We start from the raw sequence: 21,021 nt of genomic DNA on the forward strand, positions 1-21,021 counted from the left end.
TGCAGAGAGGCTAGAACATTAGAATTCATAAAGGATAAGAATAGGAAAAGGCTAGAAAGGTAGGTAGACATCAGATTATCAAAAGTCGTCAGTGTCAAGTTAAGGAAATCTATACCTGATCCTATCAGCAACAGGAAGCCTCTCAAAGCTTTTGAGCAAGGAAGTGAAATAAATCAGACCTGTGCCTAAGAAAGACTATTTCGGCAGCTATGCAGAGAATGGATTGGAGAGGAAAAGAGACTAGAGACAGGGAGACCAATTAGGAAGCTACCATAAGTTAGAATGATTTCTGTATGACTGGAGAGGAGGGGAAATATTTAAATCTGTTTTTTCCCCAATAGATCACAATATTATTCAACTATCTTTTAATTATTAATTTACATGCTAATGTGGCAGTTTTCTCTTTCCTATGCTAATTTTTATACTATAAATCTAAGCTGAGAAATATATTAGAATTTTTTTTTGGTTGTTAAAAGAAGTGATCTTTCATGGGTAGAGGAAGTTTATCCAGAAATGATAGGTATAAAACACAAAAAAGCTTCAGTAAAAACTTTTTAAAAATGTTACCATAAAATAATATAATAACTATGAGAGAATACAATAACTATATATTAATAATTAAAATTATATTTAAGTTACTACAAAATATTATAGTTACCAAGTCAGTTGCTTGAGATTTTAGCAATTGTATTGGGTTTTTTTTTAATTATAGCTTTTACCTCAGAATAAAGTTATAAAAGGCTAAATATTTAACCCCTTAAAAAGGAGTTATAAATGTATGAATACATACAACAAATTGCTGCCCCTCAAAGGTAATCTTTTTAAGGAATTACATTCCACAGTTTATCCATAAAGTGTTTACAAACTGTATACAAAAACATTCTTTATATTACATAAAGTTCATTTAATCACTTTCAAGGATATAATACATAGTAATACTTGGGCAAAGATTGTCACTTCCTTTTTCAGAGGTAGGAATCTAAATTCCATTACAGAAAGAATGTAGTGTGCTGTCCCAATAAGTTGAATAGATATTTTTCCAGAGGTTGATGATTTAATAATATAGATAGAAACTAGGTGTTTTTTTGAATTGTGCCTGTGACTTCATTGGTATGGGGAAATCACAGCGAAGAAACTCCCTCTACTAATTCCAATTAGTACCTGCTCTGTAGTTTATAATGAGAGAAATTAAGCGACTTGCCCAGGGTCATAGAACTAGTACACAGCAAATAAGAATTGAATACAGGCGTTCCACATTTTGAAGACAGCTCTCTCTATTATACCACACTATTTTCTCATGTATTCTCAAAATACTCAAAACAGATCGCAATCATTTGTGTCTGGAAAGGTTCAAGTACTTAAAAGTTTCCTTTGGTTTGGCATCAGTTAAAAACCGAAAAATCTGTAATTTAATTATGATGATGACTGATGAGGTGATGATCAATGACAACAACTTAGTTCTTTTTTTTTTTAAATGGTATTCGTCTGAATCGACTTTGGAGGAAAAATTTTTCTTGAAAAGATGTATCTTATGTCAACATATAAGTTCCTGAATGGATTTCTGAAATTTACACATACACAAGGGAACCTAAAAGTTTCCCTGATCAAAGACTGTATGACCTGTACTGTGGCTAATTCTTGATACTAAGTTTAAAATTGTGCTTGGGTTGGGTTGTTGGCTTTGTAACTCAAATTGTGGGCAAGTTTCAAAACCTTGTAGCTCAGCCCCACTAATTGAAAAGAATGGTGTCTGGTGTGATGTTCAACCTAAGGCTGACATCTACTGGCTATAAATGGGGAACATGGGCCAATGTAACAACTGGTTTCATGTTAGCTGTCTATGGGTAAAATAACTTATTCACCTCTGCTCAAAATCCTTCCCTATAAAGACTGTATAAATATGCTTGTTCTAAAATGTTAGTGAAAGCTAGGGGAGTGGCAAGAGATTTTCATGTAAGGAAAATAAAGAACTCTGTTGGTGCTTTAGGATATAACAGGACCTAGTCAGCCAGAGTAAGTCAGGACTTAGTTTGCCAGACGGGGTCTAATAGGCAACTAGGCAAATAAGAGGTTTAGTCAGGGATTCCTGTTAGGGAAGAGAAAAGCAGGCAAGTGCAACAGGTTTAAGTTAGGCAAGGTACAGAGTGAATATGGTAAGAAGGCAGGAGTAGAACTAATAAATTGGTAAAACTCAAACTAAGCTCTGCTCTTCCAGCAAGACAATCCATTTTCTGCACTGCTTTTTATATCCTTCTGGGTTAGACAGCTCTAGATTAAAGACTTATTCCCTCACCCCCAGATCAATTTCGTCTTTTGTATAATGTGCATATATATTTTTTTATCAACCTTATAAGATTCCTGTGAGGATTAAATAAAGTATACTTGAAAGCGCTTTGAAAAAACAGAAACTCTTGGACTTGGGACTCACAGGACCTGGGTTTGAATCATGGTTCTGCCACTTACTACCTGGGTAGTGATCTCGGGTCAGTCATTTTTCCCCTCTCTGAGGGGACTGGATTAAATGACCTCTAAAGTCCCTTCTAGCTCTAAAAATTTATGATATGAAATTCAAAGGATTTTTCTTAGCATTCTTAAAACACTTTGCTGACTCTTAAAACTCATAGTCAAAAAAGCTAAATGAAATATTCCTTGAAGTCCAAAGAATTTTTTTTATTTTTGAGGGCCACAAATTTTTATCTTAAATGTTATGCCAGTCAAAGTGGCATTAAGTTATAGGGAGAAACCTGGAATTTTGAAAAGTTACATCTTAAGTAATGGCAGTAAGTGACAAATACTAGTCTTGGAGCAAGACTTGGAAAATCACCTCATCTCTCAGCATTATAGGCAATTCTCTAAAACTATAAATTGCAGAGAAAGTACAGAACTAATCTGGCAGATGAAGTTTCCTGATCCCGATCTGAACACATCATTTGAAGTCTTCATCCAGAATTTTTCCTACATCAATAAAATCATAGGTCCACTTCCTATAAGTCCTTTGTGAAATAAAATGTGAACAAATAATACATTTTTAAAATCACATGCATAAACTGAAAGACAATCTTTAGTAACAACTTCACTCTAGGCAAGAGCCTACTCGATCATTAGCTACTGATGAACCTTTAAGGACATGTCACCGTACCAAGACTCGTCTAATCTCTTTGCCCTTCAAACCTCCCTGTCTCGCATCCCCAACGACACCAATCTTTTATTTTCTGCCTTTGTAAGGGGTACATTGTTTAATCCACTGAGGAAGCAACCACCAGATAAGATTTTTCAAAAAAGTTTTACAGGTTCTTTTTATTCACTATTGCCCTTACTGACTCTACCTTTATGAACACTGTCCTTTCCCTTCACCAAATTACAACTCACTCAAAATACAAAACAATCTGCTACAACTCTGGGTTGCTTTCATAACAAAATGCTGCCTGTAATGCCTCCAAATTTCACATGTCTACATGTGAATTCCAGAAAGATTAAGAGTTTCTGTATTAATTCAATGTTTTCTTCCCAAGCAATGAAACTTTCTTACTTCTGTTGGGCCAAGTCATTTTACAAAAAACAAATACATCTAAAAATTGTCCTTTATTGCTTATTAACGAACTGCAATATTGCTGAATACCATATACCACAAAAACTGCAGGAAAAATAATTTCAGGACAGGGATATTTTTATTTGAATTTTTTTCTAAACAAGAAAGCTATCTTCCCTAAAATACATGTACACATACATGCATGTTTCACTTTTTTGGAACTTGAATATACATATTATGGGCAACAAAATTTATATGTGTATCAACATATTTTGCACATATTAAATATACAAGGATTTTTTAAAAGCTTAACTGATAATGTGCTTTTCTTCCAAGGAGTCTAAATTATATATCTACAAAGCAAATATATTATCACTATCTCTCCTTTTATTCCCACAGAGAAGCAATGTGAAACATGATGAAATTAAGTGACTTCCTCAGTGCACACCTTACAAGTGTCAGAAAAAGAAAACGGAAAACATGAGGTTCCTGGTTTTTCTATCACTCAAGTTTATCTTACTTTTTCATTTGACAGTAAAACCAGGTGATAAGGGCAAAGAAAGTCAAATAGTTAAAATATATATAACTATGCTATTTGATAGAACCTTAGAATTGGACAGAAATTTGAGATCACCCAGTCCAGTCCCTATCTGAGGTACAATCTTTTTCTAATGGGGTAAGGCAAGATTCCACCAAATTTGTCGATTATTATTAGTAAATCTGGTTGCTAATTTTAACCTACTATATTCATGAACCCTAAGACATGTTTCTGGATTGACTGCACAAGCACATCAAATTTCTTTCAAAATAAAATTTAAAATATTGTCACAATATAAGTAATAGCTCTGTCATGTGATCCCATTAAAACTGCCAGAATTTCTAACCTTGCCAAAAGCAGTATGTGAACAGTGTTTCCAGGAGTAGGCCTTCGGGCCAGATAATGCCAGTACAAGACACACAAAAAAGTAAAGCATTTAAATGGCTTAAGGCAAAAGTCCTCAATTAAACTTTTCCATAAAAATTTCCAACAGTATAATTCCAACTTTCAATATTCTAAGCAATTATTTTCTACAGTAAAATAATTTTGAATATCTGGTTAATGAATATTCACTTTTTTCTCTTGAAACAAGAGACCTGTAAGTGTATATAATAAAAGCAAATAAAATACCACTAATCAAGAAATAGGCAATTTTAAATTTAAAGGTAATTTAAAACACAAATTTTGGCATTTCTATGGTAAATAAAAATCAGCTCACAAAGAAGTGCAAAGAGGTGCCCCTTGAAAAAAGGGAACAAGCTCTTTAAAGGTGTTCTTAAAAACCAAAGCAGAGAGTACTACTTACTTCCTCATTAAATAATTTGCTAGTTTCTTTTTTGATTGGATCTATGAGTTGGACTTGGCCTGCAGAAAAGCCCACCAGTAGAGAGACACTTTCTGCTGTGGCTGTTAGGTGGTTGAAGTCATGACATGTAGGCTGTGTTCCTTTGTATATCCTTTTATCTATCGGTTTACTCAAGTCAGCAGCCTGGGAAAGACAAAGAAAAATAAACAAGGTAAACACCAACTTGAAGTACAACTGTCAAGTTACAATAGTCAACTGATATTTAAGTTATTGCAAAGCAGTCCATAGGCTTGAAAGACAATTAAAGGAATGGTCCCTGCCTTCTAAAATTCTGCCATATTTTATTTTAATACATTTTCCTCAGTAAAACTTTTACCCCTGATTATGTTCTCTTTCTCTTTTTTTTTTTTTGGCTTTTTGGCAAGGCTATCAGGGTTAAGTGACTTGCCCAAAGTCACACAGCTAGTAAGTGCGTCTGAGGTTAAACTGTTGCAATTTTTTTCCCCACTAATTCAAACATTAGTGAGCTAATTCTCTACATGCGCGGGTTATTTTCATCTTAACGATCCTTTAAAGTCCAACTAAAAACTAGCACTCCCACGAAGCCTTCTTTGATTGAAGTGGTCAATAAAGCTCTTCCTACCCTGAAGATTTCATACAGTACCTATTCTGCAATTCTTTAACACACTTTGCAATTCCATAGTTGCATCTTTCTTTCTTTCTTTCTTTCTTTCTTTCTTTCTTTCTTTCTTTCTTTCTTTCTTTCTTTTTTAAAGGCAATTGGGGTTAAGTGACTTGCCCAGGGTCACACAGCTAATAAGTGTCAAGTGTTTGGTCTGAAGCCGAAATTGAACTCAGGTCCTCCTGACTCCAGGGCCAATGCTTTATCCACTGCACCACCTAGGTGTCCCCCAATTGTACCTTTCTTGACCAAGTACTAGACTACTATGCTCCCTGAGGTGTCTTACCTTTGTACCTCCTTCAGTGCCTATTAATGCACAGTCTGCATTAATAAATACATGGTTAAATCTATTAAACACCTTCTTATGTGCAAGCCCTAGAGGAAATATGATGGTCTATCCCCAAAAAACTCACTAGTGTGGAAAATCAAATGCTCCCTTTAACATTTTAATACTACTTTATACCACCTATCTTTTACCTACCATTTAAAAAAGCATGGCTCCAAAGAAACACTGAAGTGCATGAAACTCAAAGAATAATATGAGCAATGGGAATGCTGAGACCAAGAGGTTATCAGCTCCCTCCGTTTAAAAGCTTATTATATTCTACAAGGAGTAATAAGTCCTGAACAAAGATAGAGTACCCCATAAGGTGGGGAGTGACTGATGCAAAGGAAGAGACAGTGTATGGAATATGCATGGTGGGTGAGAAATCCTAGGGTGGGGAATGGGAACGAGGAATATGAGGTGGGTCTGGAAAAAGTGGCCTGAGAGCAGAGCATGGAAAGAAATAAAATAACTCAATATCAGAAAAACTGAACAGGCTATTAATGAGTTTACCATTATTAAAATAAAAAAAAACCAACTACTGGGACTAGATGGATTATATCACACATTCAAAAATCAAGTAATTCCAATGCCATAAAACATTTTTTTTAAGAGAGAAAATATTCACTCTACAAGACAAATATGGGCCAGATTCCCAAACCAGGAAAAGACAAAGCAGAACTTGTAAAGCATCACAGATCAGTTCATCTCTTTGAGCCTTTGGTTTCCGAATTTACAAAATGGAAGTCATACTTATCCTACCTCTATAAAAGGAAAGGCTTGAAGAAAATGCTTTGTAAATTAAAAAGCACCAAAGAAATGTGATTCATGCTTCATCACTTTTGTCCTACAATGTTTACAGGTGTAATTTTCTTCAGTATTTCAATAGATTTGTGATCTCAGTGACATGGAGTACTCCCTCCAACAAATGAACCCATCCATGTATGTCTTCTCAACCCTAAGTGACTTACATCCCAATCCTGTAAATCCTCTAGAGAATACCCATTGTCTTTCCTCTAGTTTTGTTAATGTTGCATGAATACTAAATGAAGAACGTGGGTTGCCATATCAGTTGTCCTTTAATTAACTGCCACATGGAGACCAAAAGAGCCCAGAAAGCTCAAACATCTACCTTTCCACCAAGTTAAGAAAGACGACGTCCAAAGGCAACATGGGGTTATAATGTGAACCAGTCTATAAAATCTTACCCAAAAGTACCATAGATGAATATGAGCAGTATTATATTATAAAGCAAAAAGAAGTAGTGAAGGCTAAAACTGGTCTAAAGAAACTTGGGAACTTCAACTAAGCAAAGTCATCCCAAGGATACTTGATGAAAACTGAAGGATGACACACCTTGGAAATTGGCAAAGATGAGAAAAGATAGCAATAGTCAATGCTGGAGGGGTTGTGGGAAGATAGGTACAGTAGTGCATTGTTAGTAGAACTTTAAATCAGCACAAACATTGAGGAGAATAATACGGAATTATTCAAATAAAGTGACAAAAATGTCTATATGCTTTGACCCTGAGATTCTACTACTAGGTTTAGACCAGAACAGCCCACTGAAAATGAGCCCCCATATACACCAAAACATGTAAAGCAGTACTTTTTGTGACAGCAAAGAACTGGAAACAAAGTAGATACTCACTGATTGGGGAATGGCTAAACAAATTTTGGTACATGGATATAATACTGTAAGAAATGATGAATGCGAATAACAGAGAAGTATGGAAAGATCTACATTGAACTGATGCAAACTTAAGCAAATATAGCCAAGAAAACAATATACACGATAACTATCACAATATAAACAGAAAAAACTATCACTAAAACATTAAAAGTGAATGTGGCAAAATAAGGAAGAACAAACATAACTCCAAAGGAAAAAAATATGAGAAGACACTCCTAACCACATGCATGCAGAGGTGGTCAAGATCTATGAGTGTGGCAGACTGCAAGTATTTTCAGACTTTTTAAATATCTTGATCCGTTATACAGATTTTTTCTTTTTTTGTATTTAAAAATATTATTGTTATTTAGGATGGCTCTTAGGGAATGATAGGATACTGGGAGGAAATCATGGTGATAGAAAAAAATGACATCATAAAACTTATTTTAAAATTTTTTGAAAAATGAAAAAGATTGGGGGGCGGAGCCAAGATGGCAGAGTGAAAGCAGTGACTTGCTTGAGCTCTCCCCTCAAACCCCTCCAAATACTCATAAAAAATGGCTCTAAACAAATTCTGAAGCAGCAGAACCCACAAAAAGACAGAGTGAAACAAATTTCCAGCCCAAGACAACCTGGATGATTGATCAGAAAGGTGTACTGCGCTGGGCTGGGAGCACAGCGTGGGTGCACAGGCCGCAGCAAACCTGGAGCAGGCCTCAGAGGACTGAATCTCGGGCAGCTGTGGAGGTTTCCAGATGCCTCAATCCACGAATGCCAAAGACAACTTAGAAGGTCAGTGGGAAAAGTCTGTTTCTGTCGGTGGTCAGAGAGGAAGGTGGGGTTTCAGATCCATTCCCCAAGAGCATGGCGGGGGGGGGGGCGGAGCTGCTTCCCAAGCTTCAGGCCCACAGACTGAGGGGGAATCCAGTAGCTGATCAGAGAGGGATTGCAGGAATCTCTTGCTTTGCCCGTGTGTGGATCTGGGTCACAGTTCTGGGCTGCGTTGCTGGGGTGAGGAGGAACGCTGGCTTGGTGGAGCTTGTAGTGGCTGTAGAGAGGAGACCCTCCTCAGAGTTACGGGACAGAAAGGAGTACTTGTTGTCACAGGCCAGGAAAGGAGTAAACACCTCACCCTTTATACCACCTTGGAAGAACTGAAAATTTACAGGTCCCTACAAGTATCTCTGAAAACAGCTACACAAACTCCTGAAGCTTGAGACAGTACATTCTCCACACTGGAAGCAAGACTCTTACCTCAACAAAGAGTTTAAAACTCAAGTAATTGGCCAGGATCATGAGCAAGCAGCGCAAAAAGAGTCAGACTATATTATCTTACTTTGGTGAAAAAGAAGATCAAAATATACAACCAGAAGAAGACAACAAAGTCAAAGCTCCTACATCCAAAGCCTCCAGAAAAATATGAATCAGTCCCAGGCCTTGGAAGAGCTCAAAAGGGATTTTGAGAAGCAAGTAAGGGAAGTAGAGGAAAAACTGGGAAGAGAAATGAGAGTGATGCAAGAAAATCATGAAAAACAAGTCAACAGCTTGCTAAAGGAGACCCAAAAAAATACTGAATAACACCTTAAAAAACAGCCTAACCCAAATGGCAAAAGAGGTCCAAAAAGCCAATGAGGAGAAAAATGCCCTAAAAAGAAAAATTGGCCAAATGGAAAAGGAAGTCCAAAAGATTACTGAAGAAAATACTTCCTTAAAAATTAGAATAGAGCAATTGGAAGACAGTGACTTTATGAGAAATCAAGACACTGTAAAACAAATCCAAAAGAATGAAAAATTAGAAAACAATGTGAAATATCTCATTGGAAAAACAACTGACCTGGAAAATAGATCCAGGAGAGAGAATTTAAAAATTATTGGACTATCTGAAAGCCATGATCAAAAAAAGAGCCTAGACATCATCTTTCAAGAAATTATCAAGGAAAACTGCCCTGATATATTAGAACCAGAGGGCAAAATAGAAATTGAAAGAATCCACAGATCTCCTCCTGAAAGAGATCCCCCCCAACAAAAACTCCTAGGAATATTGTAGCCAAATTCCAGAGTTCCCAGGTCAAGGAGAAAATATTACAAGCTGCCAGAAGGAAACAATTCAAGTACTGTGGAAACACAATCAGGATAACACAAGATTTAGCAGCTTCTACATTAAAGGACGCAGGGCATGGAATATAATATTCCGGAGGGCAAAGGAGATAGGATTACAACCAAGAATCACCTACCCAGCAAAACTGAGTATAATCCTTCAGGGGAAAAAATGGTCATTCAGTGAAATAGAGGACTTTCAAGCATTCTTGATGAAAAGACCAGAGCTGAATAGAAAATTTGACTTTCAAATACAGGACTCAAGTGGAACATGAAGAGGTAAACAGGAAAGAGAAATCATAAAAGACTTATTAAGAGTGAACTGTTTACATTCCTGCATGGAAAGATGATATTTGTAATTCATGAGAACTTTGTCAGTATTAGGGTAGCTGAAGGAAAAAAATTATATGTATGTATATGTAGATAGATAGATAGATAAAGGGCACAGGGTGAGTTGAAGATTAAGGGGTCATATCTGGAGAATAAAATTAAGGGATGAGAGAGGATGATACTCGGAGAAGAAGAAAGGGAGAGGTAGAATGGGGTAAATTATCTCACAAAAAAAAACAGAAAAGTCTCTCACAGTGGAGGGGAAACAGGGGAAGGTGAGAGGGAATGAGGAATCTTATTCTCATAGGATTTGGCTTAAGGAGGAATAACATACACATTCAATTGGGTATGGAAATCTGTCTTACCCTACAGGAAAATAGGGGGAGAAGGGAACAAGAGAACAGAGGGGTGATAGAGAGGATGGCAGATTGGGAAAGAGCGTAATCAGAAGCAAATACAGGGTCAAAAGAAACAACAGAATAAATGGGAGGGCAGGATAGATTAAGGGAAATAGAGTTAGTTTTTCACAACATGTCTACTAAAGAAGTGTTTTGCATAACTGCACATGTACAAACTATATTGAGTTGCTTGCCTTTTCAATGAGGGTGGGTGGGGAGGGAGGAAGGGAGAAAATCTGGAACTCAAAGTTTTAAAAACACATTTTTAAAAAAGTTTTCACATGCAACTGGGAAATAAGAAATACGGGAAATGGGGTACAGAAGTCTATCCTGCTCTATAGGAAAATAGATGGGGAAGGGGATAAGAGAAGGGAGGGGAGAGATAGAAGAGAAGGCAGACAGGGGAAGGGTATTCAGAATGCATGCCATCTTGGGGTGGGGGGAGGGGGGAGAAATTTGGAACTCAAAAACTTGTGGAAGTGAATATTGAAAACTAAAAATAAATAAATTTATATTTAAAAAAAATAAATTTTAAAAAATGAAAAAGATTTGTGAAAAACATTTCCATAAACTTTTCTCCATTAAGAATAGTGTGGGACCACCACATTTGGACCTTAATATCAGTCTATGAGGTACTTAAAGAGGAGGTAGAAATGGCACTAAGAAGAATAAATACAGGAAAAGGAGCCTGAATGAAACAAATATATATAGGATAGCTCTGTGCTAGACTTGATATAATTGTGAAGGCATGGAGAGACTGGTTGTACTAGGTATCTGAAAAGATAGAAAGATACCTAAGGTATGGGGAAATTTTTGCATTACTGACAACATAAAGGGCATTTTAAACTACCAATCCATATGTCTACTGTCCCATCCATATAAAATATTTAGTAGTTTCATCTATATATGAATTGAGGATATCCTCAGTGCAGGCATTAGCAGGATACAATCAGGCTTTCACAAGCAATATTCAACAATGGATCACATCTTTATTATCTCAAAATTAACTGAAAGATGGAGATGAAATCCTATTGTGTTTATTTATTGATCATGAAAACATTAGATTTTACAGCAAGGTGTCTCCCATCCATATATAAAAGTCATTCAAGACTCCCAGAAAAATTCCTTCTCAATGACCTTCAGATAATAAACATCAGGCAAGGCACAAAAACAGAGAGATGTATTTTTGCCAAAATTATGTAGCATTGAGACCGAGAAGATTCAGAGATGAGTCCAAGATTCCCTTTGGATGGTGAAATCCTCTACATGCTCCTATTTATGGATGACATTGTGTTGACTGCATCACACTCCCATTTTTAACAGGTCTCAATATTTTAGTATTCACATGTCTGAATTCTAAAGAAAAGTTGTTGATACATAGGTTAATAATGTTGATTTAAACCATAGGAATATGTATTTTGATTTTAGCACCACTACTGATCGTGCTTCTAGTACTGGAAAACATCAATCTTCTGTTAAAGAGTTATTGCTAGGGCACTTTGCTGTTAGCTGTCTATACTCTAATGAATCTGTCTCTAAAATGGCAACAGAACATTTCTAATCCTATGCTGGTTCCACCCACACAATCCCTTCTCATTCAATTTCCCAGCTCAAGATAGCTGCATCTAAAATTTGCTTAATTGGCATCAGATATATTTTAAACAAGCTAACACATAAAAAATACAGGATCTGTAAAAATCCAAGGTGTGACATACTTGCTAAGCATAGAGAATCACATAACTCAGTAAGAAAACCATTTAACATTGTGAATTAGAGAAAAGTAAAGCAATAGCAACAAGAAAAGTCCTATAACAAATCATGTTTGATACAATTATAACAAGGGCTTTTCTTATGATCAGGGACCTTGTGGATAACTCTCAGGGACGCTATAAAAACTGAGGTTTAGTTAGATGGCTTCTAAGATCTCTTCCATGTTATAAGAGAGGGTTCCCCCCACCTCCCACTTAGGGGTAGAAGCAAGAGGAAGAGAGGTATTATGAGAAGACATGTAAAGGTAGGTAGTAACAGGTATGCCACAAAACACACAAGAAAAAAAAAAGCAAGTATCATGAAATATTTTAAAAATCAAGTCCAAAGTGACACAGACAAGCATGGTAGTGTTGGGACCATCATTTTAAAGACAATATGTACTTTTTTAAAAAATGAGCTTTTGTAGTAGATTCAGTTTCACATAAAAATGTAGCAGAATGTGGCTTACAGTACTAATTTTTTAAAAACATGTCAAAGATTTGTTTCAATTTTTAAAAAAAAGATCCTTTCCAACTATAAGAACCCATGATTCCTGTCTACGGTACTGTGATCACAGTGTCAGGCGCTTAATATTCTAGTCTGGACTGAGACAGTACACAAGTACAGTCTTTTAAGTTTTCCTTCTACTGTATATCTTAGCCTCCTGGAAAAGCATTCAAATTAGAGTCAAAAGATTTGAGCTCAAGTCCTGATTCTGTCATTGATAAGCAATATGACCTTGGACAATTCACTTAATATCCCTAAGATTCAGTTTTATTACCATTATAGTAACTTAATAGCTGGCATTTCTATGGTGATTTACAGTTTACAGAGCACTTCCTTTAAAACAATTGTGAGGGGCAGCTAGGTGGCACAGAGGATAAAGCACTGGCCCTGGAGTCAGGAGGACCAGAGTTCAAATCCAGCTTCAGACCAAACACTTGACACTTACTAGCTGTGTGACCCTGGGCAAGTCACTTAACCCCAACTGCCAAAAGAAAAAAAAAGAAAAGATCAATAAAAACAACTCTGTAAAACTGGTAGATAAAGTATTATGTCCTCATGTTTGAGGATAAGAAAATTGGGGCTCAATGTGAAAGCAGGTCTCCTGAATCACTATTTTGTGTTCTTTCCACTGCATATGCCAGACTGTCTCATTTATAAAATGGGAATAATTCCCATCTACTTCACAGAATTATTTTATCATCAATCAATCAATATTTAATCACCTACCTGCCAGGCACAATGCTAGGCACTGGAAATATAAAGGAAAAAATGGAATCGTCCTTGTCTTCAAAGAGCTTACACTCTTATACACTGGAGACCAAATGTACATATTCAAGGATATATACAGAATAAATACAAAATAAGTACAAGGTAGTTTTAAAGCACAAAGAAGAGCACAAGCAGGTAGGTGTGGGAAAAATGAGGGAAGGCCTCATAGAGAAGATACAGAGCTTGAACTGAGTCTTGAAAGCAACTAGGGAATCTACATTAGTATGTAACTTTCTTAGGATAAATAATAATTTTGATATACTTTCATTTTGTGACCTCAGTGGTTGTGTGTGTACGTCTACGGACATGAGTCTGACTTAAAGTCTGTCCTAGAACAGATAAAGTGGACTGTGCGTATTTCCTCATAGTAACAAATTATCTGGCTACTGTGTGCTGTATTTAAATTGTGCTATACACAATTGTTTTATTTTTCTCTTAATATTCTGTTTTTAATTTTAATTCATGTAAAAGTTGTGGCACACTTCAATGACTATTAGAGGTACTGCAGCAGCTGTTGGTTTCAGTAAGTCAAGTTTTCCCACAATAAAACAGGATCAAAGGAAACTATGGTCAAAAATGAAAAATAGCACTAAGACCTGACAAACTACTGCTGAAAAACAAGACAAGTAAAGACATTCAGAGGCATCTAGCAACTGGAAAGGTGGTTGCCGATTCCTCCAAAAGTAGGTGAAGGCTTAGTTAAGTTGAAAGAATAGTAAGATGACAAGTTTTTTTTTAATTGCTGCCAACCAATGATATGAAGAAAAACATCTGTTTAGTCTTTAGACTAAAGACTAGAGCACTGACAGTTGGAAAAAGGTAAATTTTACTGAAGCTCAATTTTTTACTGAAGGCTATACTAAAATTGTTGTCAGAAAAGGTCCAGGTAAACCTATAAAATCCTTTTGTAAAATATCAATTCCCCAAAATGTTTTTGGTATTTTTAAATTTTAGTGGACCTTGGAGGTCTTTCTCTATTGAGGAAAAGATGAACTCTGATAAATATGCTGATACACTGAGAAGTAGAACTATTCCATAATTACTGAAATTCCCCAAAGGAGATGTAACATAGCAATGCAGTCTTGTACTATGACATGTCATAAAAAGTTAAAAATTGTATACAAGAGATTGAGACTCATTATCTTTTCCCCTAAACCCTTCCCCAGGGCACTACCATCCCGCCAGTCCCTCAGGCTTGCAAGTGAGGTGTTGTCTTGGACTCCTCGCTATATATCTCCTCTCCTCACACACTCCTATCCCGATCTCCATATCCAATCTGTTAGCATGGCCCGTCATTGGCACCTTTGCAACATCTCCCAATTATAAACCCTTCCCTCCTCTGATACCGCCACCACTCTGTTGGCAGGCCCCCAACACCTCATATCTAGCCTACTGAAATAGCCTACTGGTGGGTCTGCTTTGTCTCAAGTCTCTCCTCACTCTAATCCATCCTCCATTCAACCACCAAAGGGATTTTCCTAAAATGCAGGTTCAGTCAAGTCACCTCCCCACTCCACTCCACCCCCTCAATAAACTTTTTGTTTAGTTGTTTTTTTCAGTGGCATCTGACTCTTCATGACCCCATCTGGGGTTTTCTTGGCAAACATACTGGAGTGGTTTGCCATTTCCTTCTCCAGATCATTTTACTGATGAGGCAACTGAGGTAAACAGGGTTAAGTGACTCGCCCAGGGTCACACAGCTAGCAAGTGTCTGAGGCCTGATCTGAACTCAAGGAGTCTTCCTGACTCTAGGCCCAGTACTCTATCTCCCAGTACTCTAGCTTCCCTTCAATAAACTTTAGTGGCTCCCTATCATCTCCAGGGTCAAATACAAAACCTTCTGTTTAGTGTTCAAAAACCTTCATAACCCACCCTTCCCTTCCTACTTCCTCACCTTTCCAGTGTTCTTACAACTTGCTCCCCTCCACATACTCTTCGGTCCAGTGACACTGATCTCCTGGATGTTCCACAAACAAGATACTCCACTTCTCCATTCTAGGCATTTATGACTGTGCCCCAGGCCCAGAATGATCTTTCTCCTCATCTCTGCCTCCTGGCTTCCTTTAAGTCTCTACTAAAATCCCATCTTGAAAAGGAAGGTTTTCCCAACCCCTTTTGATTCTACCGCCTCCCCTCTGTTAATTATTTCTTTGCTTGTTCTCTTTCCCTCTAGATTGTGAACTCCTCAAGGCACAGGACTGCCTTTTGCCTCTCTTTATATCCACAGTGCTTATTACAGTGCTTGTCACATAGCAGGTGCTTAATAAATGCTTACCGACTGACCTACACTTGAGGAAAACAATTTGGCAGCTATGTGGAAAATGGATTGGACTACGGGAAAACCTGAGGTAGAAAATCAAATTATGTGGCTGTTGCAATAGTCCAGGTGAGAGATGATGAGGATGGTATGAAAGTAAAAAAGCAAGTCTTGACAACAAAATAATAATTATGAAGAAGTGTGAAGAAAGAAGAATGGCACCAAAATTGTGAGCATGGGTAACATGTAATATAGTGGTGTGGTGTCTTGAACAAAAAATCAGGTAGCTCAGAAGAGGGGTGGGTTTAGGAGTCAAAGATGAGTATCATTTTGGAAATGTTGATTCTGAGATGTCCATAACTAATGTGAAATGTCCAAAAGTCAATTGATTATGTGGGATTGGAGCTGAGGAGAGAAGCTAAGGGTGGACATAGAAATCGGGGAATCATCGACATAGAGATGACAAATCCATGAAATGATGAGAGCTATAGAAATTATAATACACCATATATAAGACATTACGACCTTCAAAAGTAATGTTAAATAATTTACAGAACTCATTTAGGAAAAACTGCATAATACTTAGTCTTAGACTACCTTAGATAGACTTGACAAAAGCCACAACAAGAATTTTGTTTCCAAGATTTTGTTCTAAAGCACTAGAAAGCATCTTTTCCTGCTCGAATTCCAATACCAAATAGTTTGGTTTTTTTTTTCTGGAATCACAGTCAGAAGAATGCTATGTCAGAGTTGATAGAGATCTTAAGGATCTGCTAGTCCAACCAGTCACTTGAAAGAAGAAGAAAATGAGGACCAGAGGAGAAAAAATATATCCACGCTTGCATAAAGTGGAAAAGCTAGTAATAAAACCCAATTTCATCATAAATAATTCAAATTTCTATATTGGTTTGCACAGTAACCACATCTTCTGAGTCCTATTCCAGCTCTTTCCATTGTACCATACTGTCTCTCCAGATAAGGTATGGATGGGAAGATTACAATCCTAAACTCCTTAAAGGAAATTTCCAAAGACATTATCTTCATTTCAGTAATGTTTATGAGAGGTTTAATAAAAAGAGCTCCCTGCCTTTTCTTCACTCTCACACACAATGCACAGCCCAAACTTGTACTGGGCATACCAGACATGCTCCTGTCTTTGGTAAAGTAAACAACTACTTGGGGTGTAGCTCCTTAATCACACTTCTGATAAGATCTGTGACTGGACTCAATTCCGGTCACCTACATTCCAGAGCTTCTCTCATTTGTAAGGTATGAGCAATGTTAAAGAAAACTCATCAGAAGAAAGAAAGAAATTTTCTCTTTGGCAACAATCAGGAAAGAGCTTCCATCAAAATATGCAAAATTAATTACACACTAGAAAATATGATTCAAACCTGCTTTTAATTAGAAGAGGAACAAAAAAAATACAACTCCTGGAAATTCCAATTCTAGTCCTCCAAGATTCTTTGATAAGTCTCAAGTTATTTTTAAAATTTAAGACTGTTTTAGCAACTTTTCAGAAAGGGGTAGTAGAGGAGAGAATAAACATTTATATAGAGCCTTCTTTGTGCCAGGCACTGTATTAAGCACTTTACAATTATTTCATTTGATCCTCACATCAACCCTCTGAGGTGGGTGTTGTTATCCCCATTTTACAGTTTAGGAAACAGCAAACAGAGGTTAAAAGATCTGCCCAGGGACACACAGCTATTAGGTATCTGGGACCAAATTTTAACACAGGTTCTTCTGATTCTAGGTCCAGCACTCTCTCCACTGCGCCACCTAGCTGTCAAAAAACACAAAAACTTACAGAACCTTTGCTCCACTGATTTAATCAACAAGTATCTATTAAGCACCCACTACGTGCCGGACACTGGGGATACAAGTATAGAGAATGAAACAATCCCCTTTTTCAAAGAGCTTACGTGCTAAGGGGGTTGGTATGGGAGACAACAGGCAACAAGTACAGACAGAAAATAAAGAGAATAAAAACAAATTATACATAGTTATGTACATACAAGGTAATGTTGAGAGGGAGCACACTAGCAACTATTAAGAAAGGTTTCATTCCAAAGACGGTGCTAGAGTTGTAACCTGAAGGAAAAGAAGGATTTTCTAAGGCAGAGGTGAGGATAAACTCCATCCCTAAGAATGGAGATGGAATATTATGTGGGATGAACAGAAAAAACAATGGAATGGCTAGATCAAAGAGCAGAGAACAGGGAATTATGTGTCAGGCACTGTGCTAAATGCTTTTTACAAATATTAGCTGATCTTCACAACCCTGTCAAACAGGTGCTATTATTATCCCTATTTTACAGGTGAGGAAATTGAGGTTGGGAGAGGTTAAATTACTAGCCCATGGTCACATATCTAGTTAATTGACTAAGGCAGGATTCTAACTAACAATCTATTCACTGTGCCACCTAGCTATTGCAATAATTCATAGCATATCCACACTGATTATAACCATGATCCTATAATCTGCTAATGGAGAACTGCAAAAAACAAAAAACACACCCCAAAAAACCATACTCCTACAAAGGGAGAAAATTTTGAATAATGTAAATGTTACATGTATAGAATAATTTTTTCCCCACCAATTTCCATTATAATTTTCGAAATGTGTTCTTTCTGAAAACATTCTGGACAATGAAAGATATTAGAATTATACTATAGGAGTATTTTCTTTGGACATTTATTTACTATTGCATACTGTGCCTGAAAAAAAGTTAGTGAACTGGACAATGAAAACATATAAAAAGTATATTTATCAAGAATTAATATGTATAAATCAGTGTCTAGTTTAGCCATACGCCTGTGGCTTCAATAGGAAGGAAGTTAAGATAGAAATTCTTTGAAAGTCCTGTGGAATGACTGTGTCATTCTGGAAGCTAAAAAGCAAAACTGGACCCATGAGGGTTTTTAAAAAAAATTTTAAATTACAATTTTTTAAAAACATTCTTTTTTTTTTTGAGCTCCAAATTCTCTCCCTCCCTTTTCTCCCCCACCCATTGAAAAGTCAAGCAATATGATACCCATGAACATGTGAAGTCATGCAAAACATACTTCCCTATTAGCCACATTACCAAAAAAAAAGGCAAGAAAAATAAAGTGAAAAAAATATGCTTCAATTTGCACTCAGAAGTCATCAATTCTCTCTCTGTAGGTGAATAGCATTTTTCATCATAAATTTTGAAATTGTAATGGATCACTGATCAGAGGATCATGGATACTGATCAGAGTATCTAAGTCTTTCACAGTTAATTGTTACAATATTGCTCTTACTAGTGGTTCTCATGAGCTTGTTTTTTTAAAAAATATTCTGATAACTGCATTTCAGAATTTGTCTCCTATGAAATCTTATGTACTTAGTTTTATACATTTAAAAACACTATTCTGAGGCTTCATCAGACAGCCAAATGAATACAAAAAGGGTTGAGGGTCCTTGTTTCACAAGAACTCTAAATTCCAGGAAGACTATATGTAATGACCACAAGTTCCTGCAGCACATTTTCTACCAAGTGCATTCAGATGGTCAGGATCCCTTCCAATGTCCTTTTCAAAGTGCCAGGAATAATTCAGTCTTATGATCCTACTTACAGATTCCTTTCTATATAATCTTGAAAAGCTACTAAGGCACAAGGTGGCTTGTTCTAATCTAACCCCATCTAATAATCAAATGCAACAAAACAGATTTCCTATGGAATGGTATTCATTCTATAAAACCCGTCACACCACATTACCTCTTCCCTGTAGTTCCTTTTTTTCAAGACTGTGCTCTAAAGTAGAATTTTTGAAGTTGAATTTTTCACACAAAAAGGTGACTCTCTACCTTTCATGTTTTTAAAAGCCAAGTTAAAAAATTAGAAATTAACAGACCTAAAATATGCATGATCAATTTATTAAAATTTTCACAACAAGAAATGCACTGAAATTCCCTGGCCTTCCCTTAAATAGGATTCTCAAAGGAGATAGGGAAGGTTCACTGTAAAATATATTACAAACACTCTGCTCCTGAGTTGTGATGACTAACCTGGGATCGTGTGTGTGTGTGTGTGTGTGTGTGTGTGTGTGTGTGTGTGTGTGTGTGTGTGTGTGGTGTGTGTTTTCCCCCAATTATCCTAAGTTTTCAGTCAATCAAATCACAGAATAGAAGCCCTAAAATAATCAGAGATATCTGTATCATGTTTTTTTAAGATTTTATTCTCAATCAACCTTTACATGTTAACAGGATAAAGCATTTCCCCCTATCCTCACTGCATCAGAAAAGAAATTCAAATTATCTTAAAAGACTATAATTTCTTCAGTATTGGTTATATTGCTAATTTTTTCAGTACTGATTATATTGTTTTATAATAAAAGTGACCTAATATCAATAAATATAACAATGTACTACATCGCTAATAATTGTTATAATTTGTGGTTTCATTTTGGTAAAATTTAATTGTTTAATAAATAAGCATTAGACAAATTAGATTTTTACATGTTCTAGCTGCAATTTTCAGCACATTAAAATGAACTATTTTTATTGAATCCTTCTGTTAAGTATGGGGAGAGGTCAAGTCAACAAGCATTTACTAAGTGCTGTGTGTCAGGAGCTGTGTTAAGTTCTGGGAATACAAAGAAAGGCAAAAAATAGTCCTAGTCCTTGAGCAACTCACAGTCTAATGATGAGAAGTATGTGTATCTAACAGAACAAGAAGCAGCTCTAAAGGAAGGAAAAGCAAGAAATCTCCGTAAAAGATACTAAGCACTTCAACTTCTCTGAAAATAATTATTTAATAAAACTTCCCCTTAAACGATCTTTCAAAAATCTTAGCACAGTGTCTGGCATGTAGCAGTTGCTTAATAAATATTTACTGAGTGTTAAATGTGCTGCAACAAACACTTGTAAAATGAAGTTTATTACCAGGTAATGAGTACTAAGCCAATGCTTGAACTGTTACACTTCCTGACATTTAAATAATCTTCTATAATAACTAAACTACATTCAACACAGTTCTTCACATGTAAATATTATTTTTCAAATTTTAAACTGTTGTTAAATATATAAAAGGATTTGCACAACACATATGACATGCTCCAGACCTTTCATGGTACCAGACAGTGTTAAAACTAGTAGGACTTTCAGAGAACTGGAGGAATCTAGTGCAATTCAGTTAGTATGTATTAAATGCATATTTATATATGCTATAATAATAGCTCACATTTATATTGTGCTTTTAAGGTTTACAAGCAATTCAAATGTTATTTTATCTGATCTCCATGACTGCCTGGAGGTAGATGCTGCCATTATTTAAATCTCAAAGATGAAGAAACTTAGGCTGAGAGGGGTTAAATGACTTGTTCAGGATTACACTA

The 21,021-nt window shown here is 36.3% G+C and overlaps 1 protein-coding gene across 6 annotated transcripts in view; it reads right to left on the bottom strand.

The window, feature by feature from the left end:
* Window positions 1–21,021, bottom strand: part of WDR20 (WD repeat domain 20) — an 88,271-nt gene that overhangs the window by 25,184 nt on the left and 42,066 nt on the right. For all 6 annotated transcript variants that reach the window (XR_002321451.2, XR_002321454.2, XM_020971152.2 and 3 more), the window contains exon 2: window positions 4,873–5,055. Coding sequence is in view for 4 of the 6 variants with exons in the window: in XM_020971152.2 (XP_020826811.1) it covers window positions 4,873–5,055 (183 nt within the window). In the remaining 2 variants the exon portion in view is untranslated. The remainder of the gene's footprint in view (window positions 1–4,872; window positions 5,056–21,021) is intronic.

The sequence above is a fragment of the Phascolarctos cinereus genome, unplaced genomic scaffold, assembly GCF_003287225.1.
Source record: "Phascolarctos cinereus isolate Bilbo 61053 unplaced genomic scaffold, phaCin_HiC Scaffold_2;HRSCAF=192, whole genome shotgun sequence".
Classification (NCBI taxonomy): Eukaryota; Metazoa; Chordata; class Mammalia; order Diprotodontia; family Phascolarctidae; genus Phascolarctos; species Phascolarctos cinereus.